This window comes from Ostrinia furnacalis, unplaced genomic scaffold (assembly GCF_004193835.3).
Source record: "Ostrinia furnacalis isolate ACB-3 unplaced genomic scaffold, ASM419383v2 OfSCF0638, whole genome shotgun sequence".
Lineage (NCBI taxonomy): Eukaryota > Metazoa > Arthropoda > Insecta > Lepidoptera > Crambidae > Ostrinia > Ostrinia furnacalis.
In genome coordinates this window covers 802,398-829,337 of record NW_021130877.1, presented here as the reverse complement: position 1 = coordinate 829,337, position 26,940 = coordinate 802,398, and the positions used below count along the sequence as shown (strand labels likewise).

General features: G+C 36.9%; 1 protein-coding gene across 3 annotated transcripts in view; it reads right to left on the bottom strand.

Annotated features, from left to right (window-relative positions):
* The window catches only part of LOC114366545 (phospholipid phosphatase 2), a 113,928-nt gene that overhangs the window by 31,950 nt on the left and 55,038 nt on the right, over window positions 1–26,940 (bottom strand). For all 3 annotated transcript variants that reach the window (XM_028323455.1, XM_028323457.1, XM_028323456.1), the window contains exon 2: window positions 5,373–5,472. In XM_028323455.1, the coding sequence (XP_028179256.1) occupies window positions 5,373–5,472 (100 nt within the window). The remainder of the gene's footprint in view (window positions 1–5,372; window positions 5,473–26,940) is intronic.

The window sequence follows — 26,940 nt, the reverse complement described above, 5'->3', positions numbered from 1 at the left end:
TGGATGTCACACATGTTTGGGAGAACATGAAGGCTCGCTGTGGTTTTGGAACCTGACTCGGTGTTATGAAACGCGTTCCATTCGGTTGACAAATAAAGCGGGTTCCGAAAAAGAATGGACGGTGGCTACTTGAGAATATTACGTGCAGGGGTTAGGGGAAAGCCTCTGTTTCGCGATGCATATAACACACGTTCTTCTTCTAGTCGTTTCGATAACAAATCTGCACAGTGTCAGCCCAAAACTTCGCTACAAGTGTGGCGTTGTCAGTAGCATTCATTACATCTTCCTGCGTGCAGGTTTTTGGGCACGCAGGCCACGACAACATGTGCTTCATCGACGTTAACACACGTTGTGGAAGGTGTTCAGTAGCTGAGGATTTTGGGGGTCAGGTGGGACTGGTCTCGTATTGGGGATCCATGTCACATTTAGTAGAAGCAAGGCTACTTATAATAAAACTTGAAGTTGTATGGCGACCATAGCCCAGTGCTGTCGACTTCGGACTGCAATTCGAGGAACACTGGTCCAAACTCAGTCAACCGCTGGACTAACCCTCTCTTGTCTCTTAAAATTAAGCTGAATATTTAGCCGTTTCAAGATTCCAACCCTAGCTTATTTAACGGGGATACTTATTATTAATTAGTATATCATAAGTTGGTTGGCTATTATCTTGTACTAGAATAAGTTTCCATTGATATTCTGGGGTGAAACCGTCAAATCAAAACCGCTATTGACTTCTGCTTTCTTGTTTACACCAAATATTGACTAACTCATCAAACAATGCACTTGACATTTTCTCCAGTGTAAACCACTCCAAGTCTCCTTGGGTGGTCTTGACACCTGACACTGTTGACGTTTGTGACAGACGCGCGATGCGTTCGCGCACAGACTATCTGTGGTAGGAATGCGTTTGAGTGAATAGGTCATTTATTTGTAATAATGTAGCTTTGCTGGGTCAGGTGAGAGTGCCGTTTTACTGTCATCTCTGCAACTGTATTTCTCTGCTCATGATTGTGGAGACAGCATATCAGACTACCCATTTTTGTTGCAATATCGCTCTTATCACAACTGCTTAAGACCCCCCAGTGTTAACCTTGATGTGCCGTCTCATCTGTACTACATTATACAACATGAAAAAATTCACACTATTCTCAAATTAATGTATTAACTCTTAACTTGTATCAGAATAATCTACGATCCGCTACTTACCCCATTTATTAACTAGCCTTTCCCTTTTCATGTTTCAGTATATTCTAACAGCAAAACTGTCAATTTTCTTAATTATTGAAAGTCTAAAAATTACGATTTACCTAGGCAATTAGAACTACATGAAATAAATAATTTATTATTTATATTATGATTTTAGTTATTATTTACTAGCTATTATTTAGGAGCACTCCCACTACAACTGTTATTAATTAAAATAAACGTATATTAAATTTTATTCTACATAATTTGTAATACCATTGAAACGAAAAGTCATCATAAAATCTGCATTTTATGAAAAACTTGCATGACAAACGGCAATAATAAAGTATGAAACGCAGCGTTTTCCCCGACTTACGGCCTTTTACATACCAGCTTAATTTCATTACAAGATACATTCCGTTTTATTGTGCATTCTCAGCTATCGCCCTAGGTGGTCGCTGCGTCAGGGAAATACGATACAATGTTGACATAACACCAAACGTGACTTGACACGAGAAGCTGTAGACAACAATGTGACACTGGGCAAGCATTGGCCATATTTTTGGGGTTAATTTATTTAGTGGGTATCATTTACAGCACAAAAAGCAAGTCACATCTGCATAGTAAGTGCATCTACGCTCGTGTGAATATCTATTACCAAAAGACTTAGGTATTATTAAAGGCCGGTAGATCTATTCTCATAAATAAAACACTGGATACTTAACTTTCACAGTATATTATTGCCTTATTTTAGATACAATTCATCACTTAGCACAAACAAAAGCGCGCGGAGTCGTCTCCGCGTGTCCCTCTATTCTGACGTTTGATGCTAGCGTGACATTGACGTATTGTCAATGTCACTATGACAGCATCTCATTGGCCACAACGATACCGTTATTAATTTTAACGTTTTAGATTTTTCATAATTAACGGTATTCTCTTCCAAACTATTTCTGTACCTTTCACCTAAATTAGGTAGAGTGCAAAGCAGTTGACAGAGAGACAAACTATCCTTCGCATACAGTTCGGATTGACATGGTTCACAATGTTTAAATTACTTAAAATGGATGGAACTTACAAAAGTTTGACGAATAAACTTTTTGGCAAATCGACAATTTATCCCGATCTCGTCTTGAATTTACTATGGATAGTACATGGCTTTGTACCGCATTAATTGTGTAAGAATGGATAAAGTTATGGCATCACAGATTACCGGCATGAAGATATTTGACAGAATTTTAATGATAAAACAGTTTTATGAAGAGGGGCAAGAAATAATGACTTACAATTAGTAAATCATAAACTTTATTTAAATAAGAATTTTGATAAGATAAACGACAGATTTTTTTATATGTAGGTGAGTTGGCTAATTAATTAAAACAATACAAATGACATTGCATAATCTCATATGTTTTTTCAGCGCTAATTTCTTTTATCTTATTTGCCTTAAAAAGAGGTTATCGTTCTGACACCAAATAATTACGTTTTATACTATTTCGCAGTTTCTAGAAGCTTTATTCTAGAGACAATAAAATTGCGTCTCTATCTTTATCAATAGTTTTTCTTGGAAACGCGTACTCTATCGTAAGTCACAAAAGAAAGTATCAAATTGTAGAGTTCATAATTTCCTAAAATAAAAGTTCCTAAATAAATAAAATATCCTTCCTTAACAAACCGGCGGTGTAGATATTACAAAATCTAAGGCTCTTGTAGGCGCTGAAGTTGCCTATGCACTGTTCTTAGATTATCTATTTAAAACGTAGTCTACCTATACTTTAATATTATAAATGCCAAAGTAACTCTGTCTGTCTATCTTGCTTTCACGCCTAAACCACTGAACCGATTTTGATGAAAGGCATGGAGATAGTTTGAGTCCCGGGAAAGGACATAGGATTTTGAAACAGGGACGCGCGCGATAAAGTTTTTCTGTGCCATACAAAATTCCACGCGGGCGAAGCCGCGGGTGGAAAGCTAGTACTCTATAAAGATAAGATAAAAAAAACTCATTTATTGTTTTACTTTACATTTTACGTGCCCAACTTCGATGTTTAACATTAACCACTTCATTCATCATTCACTCGCTGATATTTGGCGCGCGATTCGTTCCGGTCACTCACTCGCCGGATCCAATCTCTTGTTCGGTCACTCGCTATAAAGTGTCAGTAATTGCCTCTTAAACTCTGTATTTCATTCAATGAGTTTTTTATTTATTTTGTTTATTGTTGTTTTGAAAATTAAATAGTATCGTCAGTGAAGCGCTAAAAGTGCGTAATTTATTTTTGGTTTGAAAAATCAGGCTAAGGTTTTAAAATATTAAATACCTTTTGAACGCTACCTGCTCCATCCAAAATGGTAGTAATATCGGCCTTTTTAATTGACTATAGTTCTTTCCACGTGAATATTAGCTATTTTCAACATAATCTACACAATCTTAAAACAAAAAGTATTTTTATTAGCTTTTAAAAAGCTCCATTAAACTTGATAGCCATTATTTCTTCTAAGTGGCATTTTATTTATATCATTCAAAATATCACTTTTTAAAACTTATTAAATTACATTAACCTATTGTTTACCCTTAATGACCTTGTATTAAACACATTGTCTCCAATAAAACAGTGTTTTTATCTTACAAACCGAGTGGTCAAAGTAACCTGATACATGCGTAGGCGCATGACACAACCGCAACGTTCTGACACGTTCTGATGCCCGGTGAGCTGGGACATGTCATTATTTGAACGTAAGGTGACAGTTATTTTGTTTAAACATGGCTGAAGGCAGGAACGAGAATGGATTGTTTATTTACTTTTAACGGGCAGGCGATGTTGATTTTGATGATCAATGATTAAGAGTATGATGTTCATTGTTTATTTGTGTTTGAGGTGCAGATGACGGAATAAAGGTAAACATTGTGACTCCTATGTACCTAGTTGCTGCTATGCAAGAAATAACGCGAGTATTCACAAACATTACTATGAGGTCTCACAGCGCGCGTGGACACACAGGGTGACACACGAAGCAATCACAGAGCTCTATTACGCTGTGCGTTCGATTTGCTGCTTCACTTAATCAAGCATCGTTTGAGAATACGGGCGTTAGTTACCTGACCATTTAAGAAGTCAACGCAAGACTCTACCAAAAGCTCCTATAACTACCCACATTTAATAATAGAGTTAGCTTGACATGCCATACTTCCTACACTATCTCACAATAATTACAATACGAATGCAAATGTTGAATGGTTTGCGAAACAACAAGCCGCTTGCATTTCCACGTGTAATATGTCAGTAGGCAATATCCGGTAGGAAATGAAGCCGCACTTTCGCAGTACTATATTGTTTGGTAAACAAATACCTTCGCATTGATGGAAGTCACATGGACAATTGAAAACGTTTATTCATTTCGCAAAAATTGATGATTGTTAACACCAATTTAATGGCTGCTTTTTGCGCAAAAACGTTTTAGAATGTGCCACTGTATTATAGGGGCATTGGCCAGTTTGAAATTAGGTTTTTGTCAGACGTAGAGATGGAAATGTTAAAAATGCCACCACCATAAAAACTAAATAATTTTCCAGAGTCCAGATGCCTCCGTGGCCTTCAATTGAATATGATGATTGTAAGATTAAGGCATATGGGGTGTCCACAGGCTGTAATGTGTTTTCATTTGTTTTCACCGTGGAAATACACGCTCCCACCATCGGTAGACCACTAATTGGCAGATCAGCCTACTCTATATTTTTCAGTCCGCAGTCATCACTTAAGAACTTTACTGCCCTAACTTAAATTTATCAATTCTGCGGGTAACTTTCGTCAGTAACTATTAAATAATCTATGCTTTAGTTCTCCTACTAAAACAAGGGCTTACGCGAAAGACCAGCATGTAAATCCTGAGCCTGTTGCACAAAATAGGACCTGTTGGCACAGTGGCTCAGTACCTACCATTGTTTTTGTTTTTGTTCTTACATTGTTGTTGTTTTATATATTGCTAAGTACTTAGTGCGTCAATAAAGTTTCTATTCTATTCCACTAGTGTTGTGACTTCATCATTTCAGCCACAGGACGTCCACTGCTGAACATAGGCCTCCCCCAATGCTTTCCATGTTGATCGATTGGTAGCGGCCTGCGTCCAGCGCTTCCCTGCTACCTTTACGATGTCGACTTGTTGTGTGTTGAAGTGTTGTGACTTACCGAGTATCAATATGGGCAGGTCGATAAACAGATGCCACCAGAAGCTGTGTCGCGCCTGCATCTCAGGAGGCGCGGCGGGCGCTCTCTGCTCTGGCACTGCCTGGAACAATACGAGAAATTCAAATGAGTGAAAAGAAGGACTTCGTGTTTTAGCGTCATACGGGACTATTCCCACCTCTCGTTCCCACCACTGCAACTCCTGAGTAGCCAGGATCTACAGCTTGACCGCCACAAAAACCCAACCAATGAAGGTCAAGTTTGTCCCGGGTGAAAGTTAAACTGCCATTGGACCCGCAATATTATTGGTAGGTAGTTGCTAATTGCTCATAAGATAGGCCCCCTTAATTGATATTTATTATCCGTGGTGCATATCTTTTCTTAAAGGTTTTAAACTTTTGTTTGTCACCTGTCATCCGCTTTGCAATGGAGGGAAGTCGAACCTTAATTTCGAACTCTTCCTATGTTCTTCTGATTAATTTCATTGCGGGTCCAATGACAGTTTTAGCACAAAATATAACAGAAGGTAAACTCATGTATGTACCTCGCTTTGCATACCTCTCTCGCTCGCACGCTCGGCCGTCGCGCCAGGGTTGTCTTGTCATGTGTTGTGTTTATTTCGTTATGATAGAAAAATGTTACTTAATACTATGCAAGAAAGACAATAACAGATATCCACGTATACTTATTTATATTTAGTACGTTATTATAGTAATAGTTTGCATTATATTTTGTTTGATATATTTTGTGGTTTTAGCGTCATGTTAGAAGTTTTATTTTATAATCTGAAATTCCTGTTTAGCCGACTATTAATGTGTAATAATGGAGGATTATTAAGCATTAAGTGTTCGTGAACGTGAATGTTGAACGACTTGTCGTGCAGGGGAAGGTTGAAGGCACAAGAACGCGCGGCAGGTCGCCCATGCGCTGGACTGACCAGGTCAAAAGCGCACTCAATGGTCCACTCCACGAGCGCACAAGAAAGGCTACAGTTCGGGAGGAATAGCGACGGATTGTGAGGCTTGCCACCGGACCTGGTGTGACGACCACGACCACTCTGGCAAGAGTGTAGCGACGAAGAAGACGAACGTGCATGAGGGCAAATTAAACAAAACAGTGCAACATCGGTTTTCAAGTTCCCTCAAGTTCACGTCTGGCTTCAGTAAACTGCCACATCTTTACTGACACTCAAAGGGTAGGGGGGATCATCTCATTTATCATTATCTGCGAACTCTACTTGATGCCATTTTAATTTATATTCATTAAAAATATCTACCTAGTCAACTAATTGAAATTCTTACTGAAAATTGCACGAGTTTCTTTTACAATAAACACAAAAATTAAAATAATATTTACATACCCAATTGTTTTCAATTGTGCCTGCTTACAGCTTACACGCGTGTCAACGAATACGGATAATTGTAAAGATACAGGATAAAAATAAAAGACGTTGATAAGAAAGACAATGGTTTACGGTGTCGACTAATTATGGGGCCATTCACATTATGAAGAGATTACCCTTAAGCAATATTTTTTTTATGAAACTTCTTTACGTGATTGTGACATGGTTTATTTTACTTTACATATTCTGATAATCTACATGCGTCTAATACTGACTGTTTATTTTTCGTCGGCCGTTTGGTGGTTTCGGAACGAACTACTGTGCCGAGAGGTCCCGGATTCGAATCCCGGCCGGGCAGAAATTAAAATGATGAATTTTAATTTCTGTGTCGGGTCTGGGTGTTACTATCTATACTTATAATAAATCTGTAGAGACGTCAATTCTGTACATGAAATATATTTTCAAAATAACTATCAGGGGGTGATTATAAATCGATACTGATGCCAAAAATGCAATCAGTAAAATTTTTGTCTGTCTGTCTGTCTGTCTGTCTGTCTGTCTGTATGTTCCTTATAGAAACAAAAACTACTCGACGGATTTTAACGAAACTTGGTACAATTATTCTTCATACTCCTGGGCAGGTTATAGGATACTTAGGAATTCCCACGGGAACGGGCATTAGCGGGAAAATCCTTTTGTATGAAAAATCTAAACCGCTTAAGTTAGACGCTTGAAATTTGGCAAGCAGGTACCTTAGTAAACTTAAAGCTTAGTTATAACAGGATATTGCAAAATTCCTACGGGAACGGGAATTAGCGAGAAAAAACATTTGTATGAAAAAATCTAAACCGCGTAAGATAGATGAAGGGGGTAAAATGGGATCCACGCGTACGAAGTCGCGGGCGGCCGCTAGTGTATAATATGTATTTATTTACAAAAAAAAGTATGTTTATATACGTTGTCTAGTACCCATAGTACAAGCTTTGCTTAGTTTGTGACTAGAAGCGTAGTGTAAAATGTCCAAGGATATTTATTTACTCGTATTTCTTTTAAAAATTTAAAGATAAATCAGTTATCTGATAAAAGAGAAAAAGAAACAGTAGAAACTTCAAAATAAGGAAACAGAATAGAATTTTGTAAAGATAATTTTTCATGGCTCTATCAAATAATGTCAATAAAAGCCTTTTTGTAAGAAACAAACAGCTTGGGGCGCAGGTAGTCTTTCTGTGATCAAAATTTACGCAGGCGCTGCAGGTAGTTTAACATACTTATCTAATGAAAGTTTGTTTAACTGTACCCGATTGACGGACGACTTACTATTTACAGACATTACTGCAGGCTTTTATGGATTCCGCTAGGAGTAATGGAAGAAACTTAAGTTTATGTTCAGTATACCTACTTCAACTGTGAGCCGTAAGTTAAAATGGTGATGATGAGCTACCAAATAACTTTAGCTCAAATTAAGCGAACAGCACAATGCGTAATAAAGTCAACGTAACAAGCGTGCAAAATTAAATTGCACTGAGACACCGTAAAGTCATCAAGGTAATTACGTAATCGCAATCATAGACAATAAAGTGTGAACCGCAAATATCCGCAAAATGTGTGACATAGATCAAAGAGAACAGCCAATTTCGTTCCTCTTTGTCATGTATTTTGATTGTCTTTAAAAAAAGCCTGTACTTAGATCTGTGATGTGTCTTAGATCTTTCTACATATTATATTGTCACAGTCTAGAGTGATGGTCTAGTAGGATGACTATCCTACTTCCTACTATCCTACTAATATTATTACTCTTTCACGCAAAAACTACTGAACGGATTTTGTTGAAACTTCACAGTATTATTGTTCATAACCCATATTAACATATGTATATGCTATAATTTATGACGATATGTGACATATTTTTTTAAAAGGTAGTATTAAATAAATGTAGAAAGTTCCTGAAAATACTGACTGTAAAATCAACTGGTTTGAAATGATGTGTCTGTTTTGTAATGTGCTGTGTTAAGGAATTCTAACTACAGTCATACAAATCGTACATTTTAATACACACAATATTTGCGGTCTTACAAATTATACGCAAGTCATGGTCATTTCACGACTTCTGGAAGATCTGTAGGTAAAATTAGTGTCAAAACAATCACTGGTTTTCAATACTTAATTTTTATCTATCATTCATGTTAGACCCTTCTTCCATAGTGCGGGAATATCTGGGGGCACGGCAGTGCCCCCACCAAGTCGAGCAAAAAGCGGCACGGCCGTACCATCCTTTTCTCGAAGCAATTCAGGCCATTTTCGACTGCCTGTAACTTCGTTGTGGATAAAACTAGAAGGCTGAATTTTCATTAGCTATGCAGGCATTGTAAAGACACGGTATATTTAAAATTTCATTCAATTTGAACCAGTAGTTTAAGAATTATAACGGGTCAAAGTTACTTAATTTTGTCACTCACTGACTCACTGACTCACTGACTCACTGACTCACCGATCATCAAAACTCTAAGGCACTTCTAGCAGACCTAGAAGCTTCAAATTTGGAATATAAGTAGTGTTTGGTGTATGAATCAAGGAAAAACTAAAATATTTGGGGGCACGGTAGTGCAACCGCCAAGTCGAGTAAAATTTTTCAATTTCGGTCCAGTTTTCTAGATACATAACTGCTGTCTACAAAATACAAAAAGAAATGATATCCCATCAAAAACAATACTTGTCAAAAAAACCAAGTCTCGCAACTCAGTTGTTCTACGGTAAAAAGTTGTGAGATCCATGTAATACCAAGTCCAGGCCAGGAAATCTTTAACGTTTTACATAAATATATTGACTTGGCCATCGCATGAAAACACGTGTAAATTAAATTATTTAGTGCGATGGCCAAGTCAATATATTTATGTAAAACGTTAAAGATTTCCTGGCCTGGACTTGGTATTACATGGATCTCACAACTTTTTACCGTAGAACAACTGAGTTGCGAGACTTGGTTTTTTTGACAAGTATTGTTTTTGATGGGATAACAATTGAGGGACTGGTGTCAAAACATCATGAGGTGCCGTCATAGTCTTACATACTTATAATATGCCTCATACCAGTAGCGGCGTAAGGGGGCTGTGGGGGCGGTCCGCCCCGGGTGCCAAGCATTAGGGGGTGACACAAGACGCGCAGATTAGTACTCACTGGCACATCTGCATGGCAAAATCTGCGGTCTATGTCATGGTACGGGGGGGGTACGATTGTCTTCCAATCTTCGAATCAGTAGGTAACCTCAAAATCCTGGGGGGAACCAGGGGGTGCCATAGGCCTTATGACGGGGGGGGACGGGGGGGATCGCCCCGGGTGCCAACCCATGCTACGCCGCCACTGCCTCATACTGACCTACGGCTTTCTTCATGTTCCAAACCATTCAATTTTCTAAAAGTAATCAAACTAACAGATATTTTATAGCTACTACTACTGAGAACTAGTCTGTATGCGTATTATTCATAGCTAGGCTAAGCTAGACATTTAATACATTTTAATTCATGTTCGCGCTCGAATCTGGTAAAGCTCACTATACAACTAAAGTGAATGGAGTTTAATTGGTAGGTACACTGCAAATGATTATAAATGATTTACGACAGGAAATATAAGTAGATTTAGACCAGTTATCCGGTGGCCGAAACTGAAAATGGTATTTGCCTATGGAACTGTGTTGAAACTTGAAATCCATGTTTTTTGAAATACAAAGTGATTTTGAAAAAGGGGCGTGTGCGTGATTCTTAAATTTTTTTGTGAGATACACAAATCCACGCATGTGAAGCTGCAGGCAAAAACTAGTCTTTACAAAGATTTGTTTTATTAAGTTATTCCAAAGAATAAAGTTTGTTTCAAAAAAACTTCTTCTTTCAAAGAAATCGCTTTCTTGCTACGAGATACGTAGCGTTTATATCCGTTCAGCAGTTTTGACAAAATACTTGAGAGATAATCTTATCTTCACAATCTTTCGTGGTTATAAAAAGACCGCTAAGCTGTAATTAACTACTTAGGGTGGATTGCACCATCTTACAAACAAAAACAAAAAACACCGGTTATCGTTAAAGTTACAGTTAGGTAGTGCAACTTAGCCTAATAAATTAAAGACCTAAGACCTAAATATAAAATACATAGATGTATCAAATTACCAAAGCCACGACCAATAACAATCCAGCAGGCCTATTACGACCTCTTAATTCCAGTCAGTGTACGCCTTAAACTAAACTGCCTTGCGTTTCCGTATTATGATCCCTTATGGCCAGCCAGGCAGCGGTCACGTGACACTTGACTGACTTCTGACTGGAAGTTGGCTGGAATTTTCGTATTACGACGGTCAATTTGACGTTTGTAGCCTTGAGTTTTCGTCGTCTTTGATCAACTTTTTGTGACTTGTTTTGATATAGTTTTCTGTTTTATACTAATTTTACAGAGTTTTACGTTATAACATGACTCAAAAACGAATAATAGGGTAATATAAACATGTATGACGAGTTTGTAATTTTCTAATTTCTTGAAAATGATGCTAAACTTCGAAGGCAACTTGGAGACCTCTGTGACCCTTTGCTATTTGATGAAATGCACTTAATAAAACGTTTGTAGTAAAGGTTTAGTAAGTAAACAATTAGTTCACGATTGGTGCAAAAAATTGAGACCGCATATTATTGTGTTGTGGCTGAGCTCGCAAGGGCTTCGAATTTATCACTTGAGAGATAGGCAAAAACCCAAGTAAAAACAGAAATAAGTACTTACGCCATTCTCAATAAAATTCCATAAAAGTTTGCTTAGCAACACAAATTAATTACGTCGTCGATGCAACGCAATCAAGTAACACCACACAATAATAAGTATTCGTGTCACTTGTACACACGAACATTCTCCTCAAACCCATCACGTCATCCGGCATAATAACAAGTACACTGTTATTTCCATTCCACCTAAGTTAAGCATTCAAAACAAAGGTATAAGTATCAAGACCCTACAAAGGCCCTCAGTATTTACACAAGTATTTACGTTACTATGGACAATCACACATTCGGTTCTTCATAAACACCATAGGGTTCCGAACCCAAGAATAGCACACAAATCTTACAGCATCATACATTAAGTATTACATTCCATTTCAATCTTAAAAGTTTTGGTTTAATGACTACGAGCATGTTTATAAATTTGTTTTTTGCGGGCTCAGCAAAATACACGTGTCGTATCGTTCAGAAATAAGTATAGTGCTTTGTATAGCAGCCGTCAATATAATTTTTCTAAGCGTTTGCTAACGAATCTGAATAGATATTAATTAATTTCATGTTTATTCTATGTCTATTCAATAATATTATTTATTTACACCAGTTTTGTACGAAAAAATATGTTTAATACACAAATTATTGAATCGGTAAAGAACCGGTATTTCGTTAGGTCGATTTCCGAACGTCACCTCCATGCCAGTCTAAACCGGCCATAGACAATTTATCCAGGATGATCCCAGTGAGATTAACGGACGTCATAATACGAAAAAGAACAAGGCAGTTTTTGGCCGTAAACTGAACTGCCTGGAAACAAGCTGGATTTATAAAAGGTTGTAATACGACTCCAGGCCATAGTGAGGCATCCATAGTCAATAGACACAGTTAGTTCGGCCTAGGCATTAACATAGGCATGCGGCTGCGCTGACTCGAGTTGAGTTTAGAGTTAACTGAAGGTTAGTGAGGGATTTGGTGTCAATAGCCAAATTAGTAGTTAGCACCTTGCGTTCTTAGAGATTATCTTGGGATTACTTGATTTCCAGTTAGGTTTGGTTAACAGTCAGTTTCAACAAGTAACTAGCACTTGCAATAAGTATACATATAACAGTAACCTGTTGTGTTGATTGTGGATTTTACTATTTAACTTAGGCTGAGTTGCACCATCTAACTTTGACCGTAACTATAACGATAACCGGTGTTTTTTGTATGGAGTTTGACAGATTTTTGACGTGTAATACCGTCTGATTTCCATTTGTCTGTATATTGTTAAATATTAAATTTGATAACCCAAATTAAAGAGTGACTATAGCCCAAAGTTGTCGTTATCGGACTTGCCAAATCGAGATCCAAAGAAATATGATTCGAAACCCTCAGTCGTTGGACTATGTTGACACTTTTAGCTTACTACGAGGGGTTGATTCGTACATAAACGTTACAAAAAAGATGCAATTGCAAGGGACATTTCACCGATTTTTACAACTTACGGGTTTTTTATAGTTTTTTATCCACAACGAGGAACCTCTTGGCCTGTATCTCACCTGATGATAAGTGACGATCAGGCCGAAAGTGGAAGCGAGCTTCACTCGGAATCCTCAACCACGGAGGAACTGGCTATCTTGCCTCTAACTGCCGGAACACAACAATGCTGTTAACATTGTTGTTATGGCGACAAACTTAGGTAAGATGGTGGTAGCTAGTCAGGCGGACTTAGAATAAGCCCTACCACCAACGAAATAGAAAAAATTGCATCCACTGGGAATCGAACCCGGGTCCTCTGCGTCTGAAGCAGGTGGTCTTTTACCACTAGACCACAGAGGCGGTTTTACATGGCCAATAACTGTAGTCCTTTCTCTACGGAACCTTTAGCGTCGCGTGCGCGTGTACCCACATTGCATCACCTTATTTATGATCTACCTACGATTTGTATTTAATACTCGCGGGCGCTTGGCATCGGTGGGTAAAGGTGGCCGCATTCCGATCCTAGCCGACCCTTTCGACCGTTGAGTGGTTAATTTATTTTAATAGTTAAAAATATAATCGAGTTTAAAAAAACCTTTAACCTACCTGACAACACTATGAGAGTCCATATAAGTAATGAACTAAAAAGAATGACTTCTATAAAATTCACACAAACACTCTACAAACTAAAAATACTGGAGAATTACAATATGTGGTACGTTGACTTACCTACATACGTAGGTACAGTCTGTTTTAATACGGTGCCAAGATTTCAAAAGAAAACTTTGAAATTTCATGAAGTGTAGTTAGAGATAGTGAATTTAAAAAGTAAAAAGTTTCTTTTTTGTTTTATGTATGTACTTTAATAATTCCTCATAATAATTATGCATTTAGTAAAATAAAAACCTGATTTTAATTTTTCAACAAACACCTCAATCTTTTTTTTAGTATCTAACATTATGTGTTCTTGCAAATTAATTTATAATAGAGCCTCTATAGTTACAAAATGATTGCCAGCTTACTTAACAGGTACCTAGGCTCGTCTAGATAGCATCAGCTACTTAAATCCAGCTTAGGCTTGAACCCTGGACCATAAAGTAACAGAATCTGCGATAACCATTACCCATTAGATCTGAGAAGCCTTTATTAAGATTGCAAATGGGCAAATTCGCTATGGCCCATTGCCTTTGGGCATAAAAGGGATTATACAGGGTGTGTTTAGGAAGATCTTATCGGAAAAGCGATTATTTTTGGGTCGATTTTGAAATTGCAAGGAGTATGTTAAAGCTAAACTTGGTAATGTGAAGGTATAACATAAAAGAGACCGTGAAACGAAAAGAAACACGAATCTTCTTAGATGATTGAGAACTCCTGGGTAGTCCAGTAGTTAGAGGGTCAGTCTAATCAAATTTATGTACCCTGTTAGGACACACAAATCAAATCTAAGTTTTTTCGTGCTAAGTTAGGTTAGAACATTACAGCCTTAAATTGATCTGGTTGTCTATAAATAAATAGCCTAATGCCCGTTTTCACCATCAATTCTTAATTTTTAAGCGAACCCTATGGTAACACATGACAGGAATTTTATTTTCAAAGGAGTCACTTAAAAATTAGGGATTGATGGTGAAAACGGGCATAAGGCTGAGTTACCACCTAATTTTGACCGTAACTTTAACGATAACCGGTGTTTTTTGTATGGAGTTTGACAGATTTTTGACGTTTGTCAAAGTTAAAGTAAGATGGTGCAACCCGGCCTAAGTGTTGTTTTAAAAGGCACAGTACACGATAAACGCCGATAGCGTCTCATATAGAGTCTGATACCAGTTAATATCTTCAACCTACACGTTAGAAGGACAGCCTATGTATATTAAATTCAGTTTGCTATTCTAAATAATCAAGAATCTTAACGGGTGCCGAGGAAAACGAAGATCATTCCTATAAGGATCAGATGTGGCACGAGGACCTCCGTTGGCAGAATTTATTATCTTTGCCACTATATTTGGCAGACTCAATGTACGCTTAAGCTTATTTTGCATCTGGAAATCTAAAGTGCTTTTGGAGCGTTTCATGCAGCTTTAAACTTTATAGCATAGTTTCAAATTATTTATTAGCACGTAGGCCCTTTTTAGGGCGCTTAAACGTCTCAAATATAGCTTGCCCTAAGAAGTAGTAGAAGGATTTTTTTTTAATTGTAGGTAGGTATATTTATTTTTAATTAAAAAAAACATTTCACACAAAAAATAGGCGGTACAAAAAGGCGAACTTAATGCCATGTGGCATTCTGTCCCAGCTAACCTTTTGGTTACGCAGATATACGCTTAACTTTAGTTTTATTTTTGATTCCCAAATAGTTTTGTCTGCAGGTAGAAAACTGTTTGGTTTCCACATCGCAAATATATACGCATTTTCTGATTCTACGATCGCATTGTCGTGGATACGCTCGTCACCGCATCGATGGTCGGTGTTCGTGAGCAATAGAGTCGCGCAAATACAGGAGAATATATCTCCAGGTAATTTTCATCATGTCAGAGGAGAAGAGAATCCGAGTGACTGTCTCTCTAGAGGCTTATTGCCTTCTCACCTCGTTAATAACGATTTATGGTGGAAAGGACCCACATGGATGCAATCACTACCATCGGAGTGGCCTCTCGCATCTTTTTCTCCTACTGAATGTACGGATTTTCCTGAACATAAGGATGGCGCATTTAATTAACATTTAATATTTCTGAGGTGTACCCTGGTACAGATGGTGTCACTCGCGTAGCGATGGTTAGGACCAAATATGGTAACTTTAAACGTCCTGTCGTGAAGTTGTACCCAGTACCTACGCAATAATATATTTTATTTTAACGCATTTAATTCTTTATTATTAAGTTATTAGACTCGAGGTCTGAGTTCTTTTAATTAATTTATTTCTTTTCTTTTAATTTACACCGTTGCATTGCAAGGATTGCGACGTAATACGTTCACATTTATTAAGTTTTTTGAAAGTTTCTGCGAACTTCCAAGGCGGGGAGTATGGTTACGCAGATATACGCTTAACTTTAGTTTTATTTTTGATTCCCAAATAGTTTTGTCTGCAGGTAGAAAACTGTTTGGTTTCCACATCTCTGTGGTCATTCTTGGCGTTTCTGAACGTCAAGCTTTGACACACTTCACCGTAAGAACTAAAACGCAACGCACATATTCGCAGTTTCGCGAGTGAAAAAACCGCACTTTTATCTCCCGCAAATCGCATCATAACGCATAACGCATACGCAGCAAACGCATCTCCGCAGTCAAAGCCCAAATTGCTCGTGACCTGAACCCCCTGCAGGGGAAGTGAAGCCGATCCATCTTCATCCCGGAGTGTCCCGGTGCCAGCAGTGGTCGAGCTGACGGAAGGGGACCCGAGATTGGCTCAGAGGTTAGTGGACCAACTATTTCTCCTCTGCAGGCAAAATCATTTGGGAAACGTAATTTGGACTTCCGATTAAGATCCCGCCTGGTGTGGCTATTTACACGCCACACCACCTTTAACAAAACAGAGAATTTGGACAAAGTAAAATATTTTGTGCTGATCGTTGTTTTATTAGTACGGATCTTAGTATTTCATTGAATATTATGTGTTTTAACTCTATGACTAATTTGTGTTTTATTGTACGCTAATTGACTCATCAATCAATACAGCAATCAAATATTAGCGATGATTGTACGTAGGTATCATTAAATGTAATGTTATTTTAATGAATAATTTAAAGATGACATTCTTTACTTGATTGATTGAAGAATATTACATACACAAAAACTATAATTATTATGATCCAAAATTATTTTCAATTGACGATATTTTTATGTTTTAATTAAGGCCACAGTAGTCAGAAAGCCAACTCTCTAATGTAAATTAATAACATTACCTTATGTCAAAAAATCTATTTTTGTTAAGTTGATGCTATGTTATTTGAAACTGTGATTTTATTTGCAGATTTTAGAACACGAATTATGACGTCTTACATTAGGTACATTATTTTATTTTTAACATAAAAGTAAACACAATAATATATTTTGGTGTTAAAATGTAAGTCTAAGGGCCCTTGCCCACGTGCCACGGCAACGTTTACGAAACGCGCGACAGCATCGCTACTAACGCGCGTTAGTCGCATTTGCAACACACTAAAGTGATGCCAACGCGCTACTAACGCTACAGCAGCGCGACTGCATCGCTACAAGAAGTCGCCGTGGGCGATGGCCCTAATGTACTCTCGACTGTACCAACTATCATATTATTATCAGCATCCCAAGATAGAAAAGTGTCCACGATAACGACAAAATTATCATAAAAACATTATCTACCTATATTAATCTTGTTTGCTACAAGATGCTAATAAAACGCTTGTATGAGAAAGCACGAAACAGAGTGGGCGAGTTCTTTATAAGGGACACTTGGTTTTGATATTTTCAATCCCGTTACTTTAGCTTACTAGTATGAAATTAAATGGAAAATCTTTGTCCAATTGTGACCGAAGTCCGTCGCAAAAGGTCAAATAGAAAGATACCTCAGTCTTCATCTTTTAGAACCTTCAAAAAACCGCCTTCGCGGTTAAAGAAGAAAAGAAAAGCAAATAAAAATCAATATGAGTAAAAGTAAAATAAAATGATGTTATCAATGTAGAAAATATGAAGTCATACTGCAACTTTCGTTTTCTAATAATTGGCCTTAAGTGGTCACAAAATTGAATATCTGAGACATGACGTAACAAATCAACAGTAGTATAATTTTCTGCCTACGTAACCCTAAATGTTGATTATACTCAATCAAATAGAGTCACGAGCTGACTCTAATCCGCCTGCTTATTGACCGATGGAAGCACTATTACACAGGGTGTTCCAATATTTGGCCATCACATTTAAATCTTTTTTTTATGCATAACAAGGCAGGTATTTGACCACAATCGCTCCTGAAGTTAAGTGGAATGCAGTCTAGTAACTCGTACCTAAATTCATGAAACTTTTCTATGGACATAATTAGATTCGTTCGGTGCGGCGTTGGCCCTACCTACCTCCGGTGTCAAGCGCGACGTGCTAATTTTGGGACAACCTGTATGTACGGACCACAATAGAATTTAAAAAGCACAGAAGAATTTGTGTCAGGTCATGAACTTTGAAAGTAGTAAGTTGTCCATTATCTAGTCACTAATTAATGATAATTAATAAAAAACACACATTATCTAAACTAAGGCTCTATTTAGTTTGAAAAAAAGAAAGAAGAAATGTTTATTCAGTATCATACAGTTTGGGAGTAGGTAATTAATGAAATCTAGCTAAGTGGTCTAGCAGAGTAGACTACACACTCTTCCCATAGATGTCGTAAGAGGCGACTAAGGGAGAAATGGAGGGAAGTTGAACCTTAATTTCGAACTCCTCCTATGTTCTTCTGATTAATTTCGTTGCGGGTCCCATGACAGTTTAACTTTCCCCCGGGAAAAACTTGACCTTCATTGGTTGGGTTTTTTATGGCAGTCAAGCTGTAGATCCTGGCTACACAGGAGTTGCAGCGGTGGGAACGAGAGGTGGGAATAGTCCCGTAAGGGAGAAATGCTAACATCAGACCCCCAACCCGTCTGTCCAGCTGGGGAATACACGCCAAAGGGGCCATTTAGTCGTATTCCTGCATCAGATGGAGTCTCATGACCTAATGATAAATTGTACAACAGAAACTCTAAATAAAAAAAGGATTCACTAACAAAGAAGGAGTATAAAATGACTCAAGAGTTTTGTGACTGTATATGTCACCGTAAAATTGTGAATTCCGTCAGATTATCTGACGTAGTTAAATTACAATCTAACCTAACCTAACCCACTGTCAGTTTACAATCGTTCGTTCGTTCGTTTCAGCCAAATGACGTCCACTGCTGGACAAAGGCCTCCCTCAAGGTTTTCCACAATGAACGGTTCCAGTTTACAATCTAACGCGTTATATTATAAACTGACAGAGTTCACAATTTCACGTTGACATAATATACAACTGGTAGCCTATACAGCATGTAGTTGTATAATTTACGGCCACAATTAACAAATTATGCCGTAAAACATTTTGCGATAGTCGCTTATGAATACAAGCAATAATCCTCTATTTGAATAACATTTCCTTTGGGGTACTAATAAGGAATTACGTTTAATGGCTGATTTCACTTTTTAAATAAGTAATTTGCACTAATGTTTTACTTTCTTAGTCGTATAATAATAACATTTAAAGATAATACGGTGAAAGGAATGGTAGCTGAAAGTGATAGTACCAACTGCGTAAAGTGCAGAGTTTTGCAAGATTTTGTTTAAATGTCCGTTTATTTATTAATATTTGACGCATTTAAATAAAATCGCCCACACACCCAAGAAAAACACGGAAAAATATACATTATACATATTTTTACACATTAAAAAATGGAACACTCATGTTGACAACCTTAACGACTTCGTTCCCACGGAGGTTTCTCACTATCTCGGCAAATCGTCAACTACCCACACCAACATGTCCTCAGTCACATGGTTAAACAATGTTAACGGTCAACCGTTATAATAACGGCCGGTTAAACAATACACCACCTGGTGTAACCGTTTTGCGATGTTGCAATTATTTTTAATCTGCGATTAGGAATTCGATTGTCATTTTTTATTCCGCTCGTGCGCATTGGGAATTAGTTTTTTGCCACTTTAAATGCAGGACGTAGGCAGGCCTCTTTGGAATTAAAAATAAGTTCCTATATCTAAATTGCGTTTACTTTGTTATAAAATGTAACAAGATTAATTAAAAAATCTCATCATGCCCTCGAATACACATGTTATAGTGTAGTCAAACTTCAGTAGCAATGTGGCCAGCCTTTTGGGCACCTTCCCCCAAGGAAGCGACTTAAATGATTTGTTTATTTATAAAGCTTTGTACATTGTAGGGTAAGTGCGCTAGTTTTCGTCCAATTATCGGAGTTGCCAACTTTGTGATGCGAAATGAATATCTTAAAATACCCTTACTCAGTCCAGCAGTGGACGTCTTTCGGCTGAAACGAACGAACGAACCCTTACTCATATGTATCATATGTCATTTTAGTCCTTATATAGTCTACTTTACGTTAATATTATATGACAATAAGTAAATACCACGGGTTTTTTTATAAAAAATATTTTATGCAAAAGAGGCGATTTCACTAGTTTTCGTCCAAAAAAATCAGTTTTCGTCCTAGTGTACGCTAGTTTTCGACCACTGTGTAGAAAAAAGGGTGCAGTTGAATTATTAACTTAAAACCAATTCTACAATACAGTAACTATGGATTGTGGTATATCATTTGAAAGGTAATTTTGTTAGCTTTCAAATGATATGGGGCAGCTTTGAACAATTTTCATACTTTATTAAATATCTTCCAAATTTGAACGATTTCATTAATTTTTTCTTCCTAGATAGAGGTCATGGTTATCACACAACAAAATAATGATGTTTTTCTTAATTATTCATGAACGCTTATTAAGATATTTAGATTTTTGCACAGACCTGTAAACGTTCAAAACTGCCCCGTAGTCGGGGCAGCCTTGAACACGCCTGGGGCAGTTTTGAATTAGTATTTTTTTCAATGAAATAAAACTGAATATTTATGAATGTGTATTTTTAAAATAATTAATAAACAAAATTTTAAATGATCAGTGTCATTTGGGATCAATTTAACATGTTTATTTTATTTTACATCACTCTGTACAAAGTAACACAAAACTTAAAGATATTATTAAAAAAAAAGTTAATATAAGATATATCAATTAACTAAATACTAATAAACTTTCTGTTTAATGACACATCAAAGACAAAACTGCATAATTGAAAAAATATCAATCAACTACTAAAACTAGCTTTTGCCCGGACTTCACCCAGCTTGAAATTTTATCTGTCACAGTAAAGCAATCTGCTTATTTTTTATGTAAAAACCTTCTACGAAGTATTAGAAAACTTAAGGTTTCATAATACCACTTAAAGAAGAAAATTTATAAAGTTCAAAGGTGCCCCAACCATTTCGTTCAAAGCTGCCCCATGGGTATATTTCCAGAAAAAAACATAAATTTAATAACGGAACATACTTTTATATCGCAATTTCTTATCAAATCTTCATTGAAACTATTTAAACTTCCATATAGTAAACAAACCACTCACTATTTTATAAAACTACGTCCACAAAATCCTTAGAACCAAAATAAAAAAGTGCGAAATTGGCAGTCAAAAACAAAAAAACACTTTTGCCGGTTAACCTACAGTTAGATATTAAAAATGAGATGTGACGGCTATGCGCATCAGTGCTGGCAATATAAATTATGATTTATACCATTGTAGCCTAAACCAGTGATTTTTAAAATCATTTGTTCTAAGCTGCCCCTGTCCAAAGCTGCCCCCCTCTCCCCTACTTGTCAGCCGTTGGGAAGCGTCCCTGAAAAGTACTTAATTTCAATAAAAGGATAATCTTAATAGATTTCTACAAACTAACAAAGAAACCGCATTTTTAATGACACACATACACCTGCACAATGACTGCATTACCTATGCGTTGTCATATCTAAGAATTACCTAAAGAGAATAATTATAATAATGTAATGAACTTCTAAGTTTTATAAGCAAATGAACATGAATTGTATGAGTCTACTTTCCCGCTCAGCGGATTTTTCCGGATCAAATTGGGTCAAAAAACCACTAGCCAAGGAAAATCCATTTGAATTTGTATTAGTCAAACCCTCTAAACACTCATGCATACAATATTAAGTCTTAAGACTCATAGTTTATCTACTTACTTACTAGTGGAAAATCACGTATGCAAAATGTATCAAACTATAATTCTAGACTTGGACTTGCCCACTACCAATTTTTGGTTTCCGCCCATTATCGAAAGGGTTTTTAAAAAAAAAAGATTATTAGCAATTTGTATTGCCCAAATTACTAATAGTCCCATTAGCCCCTCGTGTTAAGCTAAACAAGCTTGTGTTACGAGTGGGCTCACCACAATAGTCGAGCGGCGGTGGGATTCGAACCCGCGTTCCTCGGATCTCGAGTCGGCCACTCCGACCCCTTCACCATTCGGCTATCGTGGCTATGATGGGTTGTAATTGTAACATATGAAGTAGACCTCTGTTGCTAAAAAGCTTGGTGCCACACTTTATAAGTTACTTACGTTAGCAATAAACGATTTTTTATTTATTTAACTTAGGGCGTCTAAGATAGGACTAACAGCTTGGTGAACCATCCCAACCATGTACCACGTCATACCATCAAAATTAGGCTTAAGCCTGCGATTTCCTAAGGTTGAGGATAGGTCACCTTTTGAGTTGGAAAGTCTATCTCTCTATCCACTGGGTAGTTGCTTACAAAAGCGAATAATTATGATTTAAACAAATGCAGGATTCTCATTGAATACAGTTTTAGAATTCTAAGTAGGTACTTACTGAAATCTATTTTCGTAAGTCAGCCCACTTAAAAAAGTTTCAATCGCAAAATAACAATTAGACCAACGTGACACTATTGACAATTACAAATCCATAATTGCTAATCGTTAGATAATCCCATTGTTCTAAATGTCTATTAGAAAACCGGCCAAGTGCGAGTCGGGCTCGCGCACAAAGGGTTCCGTAGCAGCAAATATAACCAAAATTACAGTTAAATCAACCTATCTCAAAAACTATAAGAGATACTTTGATCAAACCAAAAATCGTTGAAAGAGTTAATTAGCATGCATCACCTCTATTTTTTTTAGAATTTTATACCCCGTAGTTATAAAAATAGAGNAAAGGTAATTTTGTTAGCTTTCAAATGATATGAAAATTTAGAAAAATATTGCAATAGGTCGAAGGACAAATGGACGAAAACTAATCTACAGGAATAGCTAATTTTGGTTTTCGTCCACCCCAGTGCTTGCTCATGACGTCATGGACGAAAACACAACAACGTTTAAAGCTGTTTTTTGTTTTCGTCCACATCTTTTTAACGGTTTTTATGTGTTTATCACTGTCAAAAAGTGGACGTAAACTAAAATGTTCAATGTAATAGCAATAAAGATCATATTGGTAGAAAAACAATTTTTTTTGTAGGTCCATTGAAGTAAAATGATTATTAAAAATATTAACTAGGTGTCAGGGTTTCCGTCCACGTGGACGAAAACCAAAATCTTGCAAAATTGTTATGCTAGTATTAGTCCACTTAATTATCTAAGATTTCTATACAAAAACTTTAATAAACCCTTAAAATAGTGTTTATTATGCTAATAATTAGACACACGTGCCAAAAACATTAGGTACGGAAAGTAGCTAAAACAGTAATTCATGGTATGTTTATACCATAAAAGTTCCCTACCGGCACGTTTTTTTTCTAACTTGACGACGTTTTCCATTCACCTGTGTGCAGCAGCAACTTCCGTAGATTTTATTGGAGTTATTACTTGTCAAATTACATTTTTATGCAGGCAGAACTGTTACTTAGATATTATAGATTGTAACAAGTCCAAACTTGCACGGAAAGTTAGGTTTGTATTCTAATTTTCCGTATTGGTTTGTGGCAAGTCGGTCAAATGGACGAAAACAGGAGCTGGACGGAAAACCGGCGCAATTACCCTACCTACATTATTTTAATTTTTACTTTCAATAAGATCAAAGTTATGTATAAACTTCAGTAGAGGCTAATTCAGTGTTATATCATCTTTTTTAACGTTTTTTAATTGAAAGTTTTGTGAACAAAATGCTGACAAACATGAGGCTTTTTCGGTTAGGGGAGAGTGGGGCAGCTTTGAACAATTTTCATACTTTATTAAATATCTTCCAAATTTGAACGATTTCATTAATTTGTTCTTCCTAGATAGAGGTCATGGTTATCACACAACAAAATAATGATGTTTTTCTTAATTATTCATGAACGCTTATTAAGATATTTAGATCTTTGCACAGACCTGTAAACGTTCAAAACTGCCCCGTAGTCGGGGCAGCCTTGAACACGCCTGGGGCAGTTTTGAATTAGTATTTTTTTCAATGAAATAAAACTGAATATTTATGAATGTGTATTTTTAAAATAATTAATAAACAAAATTTTAAATGATCAGTGTCATTTGGGATCAATTTAACATGTTTATTTTATTTTACAAAAAAAAATTTTCATCCCTCAGTTACATGTATGGGGGGCCCCACCCCCAATTCTTTTTTTTACTATTTAGTGTCATAATTTTGTAGCGGTTCATACAACACATATTCCCATCAAATTTCATCACTGTAGTACTTATAGTTTCCGAGTAAATCGGCTGTGACAGACGGACAGACGGACAGACGGACAGACGGACAGACGGACAGACGGACAGACGGACAGACGGACATGACGAAACTATAAGGGTTCCGTTTTTGCCATTTTGGCTACGGAACCCTAAAAATATTTATTCTCGCTCACGTAGAGTGAGGTCATCTTCGCATGCTAATGCCGCAGGTGGCAGCACTTGTAAGGGAAGTGACAGCTGTCAGGCCTTAAGCGGAGCTGTCAAACTGTCGTTGACACTGGATGCGCGTGCGCGACTCATCGCAAATAAGGAACGGGAATTTTAGCGCAGAGAAGTGGACTAGGGTTTGTAAGTACGATTTGAGTTACCTAAGTACTATTTTTTTTTTATTTTGCAAGAAGATTCGAATCAGAAAGTCTATGGATTGGTGCCACTATTAGTGTCCACTCCTGGTTAGATTTTTCACTGAGTCTGGTGAGTCAGAAACAATATAAATTGAAAATAGATATTATTTATCAAAATAATGTTTTATTTTTCGAAAAAAGTCTAAAAATTTAACAGTCCAGTCCACCCCATCTCTTGGTTTCATGGGCTTTATTAAATTTATAATAGGTCAGAGTCTCTTAGGCTGGACTGTACCATCTTACTTTAACAGTAACTAACAATAACCGGTGCATTTTGTATGGAGTTTGACAGATTTTTGACGTTTGTTAAAGTCAAAGTAAGAAGGTGCAACTAAGCCTTAGTCAAATTCAATAATGTTTGCAATCAAAGTTATATAAATGTACAGTCGCGGAATGAAAAGGTTCGTCACCTTAGTGTCGGTTTTCGCTTGCACTAGGTACCGTAAGAGTCAAACCTGCCAACATAACCGTGCAAGAAACAGTGCTGCTAACATATAAATAAATATGACGTTTGCTAACGAATAAGGTTTTGCTTGTTTATTTTTCTATCCTATCAGTGCAATGTTACAAAATGTAGTTTTTTTAATTTAATACCTAGATAATGGCAGGTTGAACCAACAAGAAGGTTTTAGTTTATCAATCATAATAATCTTCTTGACAAGTTAAATCGTCAAACAACTTTGATCTGAATAATTTTGAACTTTACTGGCGAACAGTTAAAGATTATTTTCTCTAACTCGAGATTATTCTGTAACATAGTTTCAAAAGGTAATATGTGCTCGCGATTCGTTGAAGGAATCAATTTGAAAACTGACGAACCTTTTCATTCCGTGACTGTACCTTTGTAAGTGCACCTTAGTTAAGGTAGTTAACACTTTCCAAGGCATTGAAAGCAGGAGTTAGACCAATCACTTACTTTCCCTGGGTGAGGAAATACAAGACCGAGAGCCGATCACTGGCGATTACTCCTAACAATAAGGCAAAATTGACTTTCCATTGGACATGAGGTTGGCGCCAAGTTTCAGTTACTAACAGGTGTGACAAACATTTGGTATGTATTGGTAACTTTAATGGGACACACTAGGAGTCTTCTAGCGACTTGGTACAGTTATAACTTGGTCCAGGGGTCTAATTAATAAATTAAACACCAAATCAACAAAAATCTACTATAGAATCTTAATAGTAGGCCCAGTTGCCGGAAGAAAAAGTATTAAAAGATATAATAAAATTCTTTATCAGTATTTAATTAACCTTTTCACGGCTCTTATTCCCATTTAATACTGACATTGCTGCTTGAAACCTCTTTAGTATTGCCACTAATAAAACATACTTAGCAAAAAATATAATGTAAAGATAAGATTTTTTTTAGAAACGACAAAAATACTTATCATCCATTTGCGATCATCATCATCATCATCGCATCGCATTATCGCAAATGGACGATTTTGGGGTGGTCAAGTTTCAAATTGAATCATTTCAATCTGATCACTTTTTAACCACCTAAGGTTAAGCACCTCTGTTTGGCATCGGAGTAAATTCGTGACTGCAACGCTCTTTTGTTGGCCCCTGACAATATTAATGCGGTCCAGCTCCTCGTGGCTGCCTCGAGTGCCTAAGGAATGCCGCGGTATTTGTATAGTGGAGTAAATTAAAGCTTATTCAAGTTGATACTTTCCTTAGCAAGCTATGTAAGAAGTAGGGTTGGTCTCAAGTAATTAATAGTAGGGCTATACGTAAAATAAACCTTAAGGCGATTAGTGTCCTCAATCCGCGTCAAATGGGCATTTTGTAAAGCCTACTCCTCTATTACTGCTGGACAGAAATAGTTGAAAAAAATATATGTTGTACAGCAGTTCAAGGACTACATTTGTGACGTTTGAATTTTCGCTACGTCTCTTTGTTTTGGATTCTGTACATGAAATAAATTTTCAAAATAACTATCAGGGGGTGATTAATGATCGATACTGATGCCAAAAATGCAATCAGTAAAAATTTTGTCTGTCTGTTTGTCTGTCTGTCTGTATGTTCCTTATAGAAACAAAAACTCCTAAACGGATTTTAACGAAACTTGGTACAATTATTCTTCATTCTCTTGGGTAGGTTATAGTATACTTAGGAGTATCCCACGGGAACGGGAATTAGCGGGAAATCCTTTTTTATGAAAAATCTAAACCGCTTAAGTGAGACGCTTGAAATTTGGCATGCAGATACCTTAGTAAACTTAAAGCTTAGTTACAACAGGATATTGCAAAATTCCCACGGACACGGGAGTTAGCGGGAAAAAACATTTGTATGAAAAAATCTAAAGCGGGTAAAACGGGATACACGCGTACGAAGTCGCGGGAGGCCGCTAGTTACCTAATAAAATTA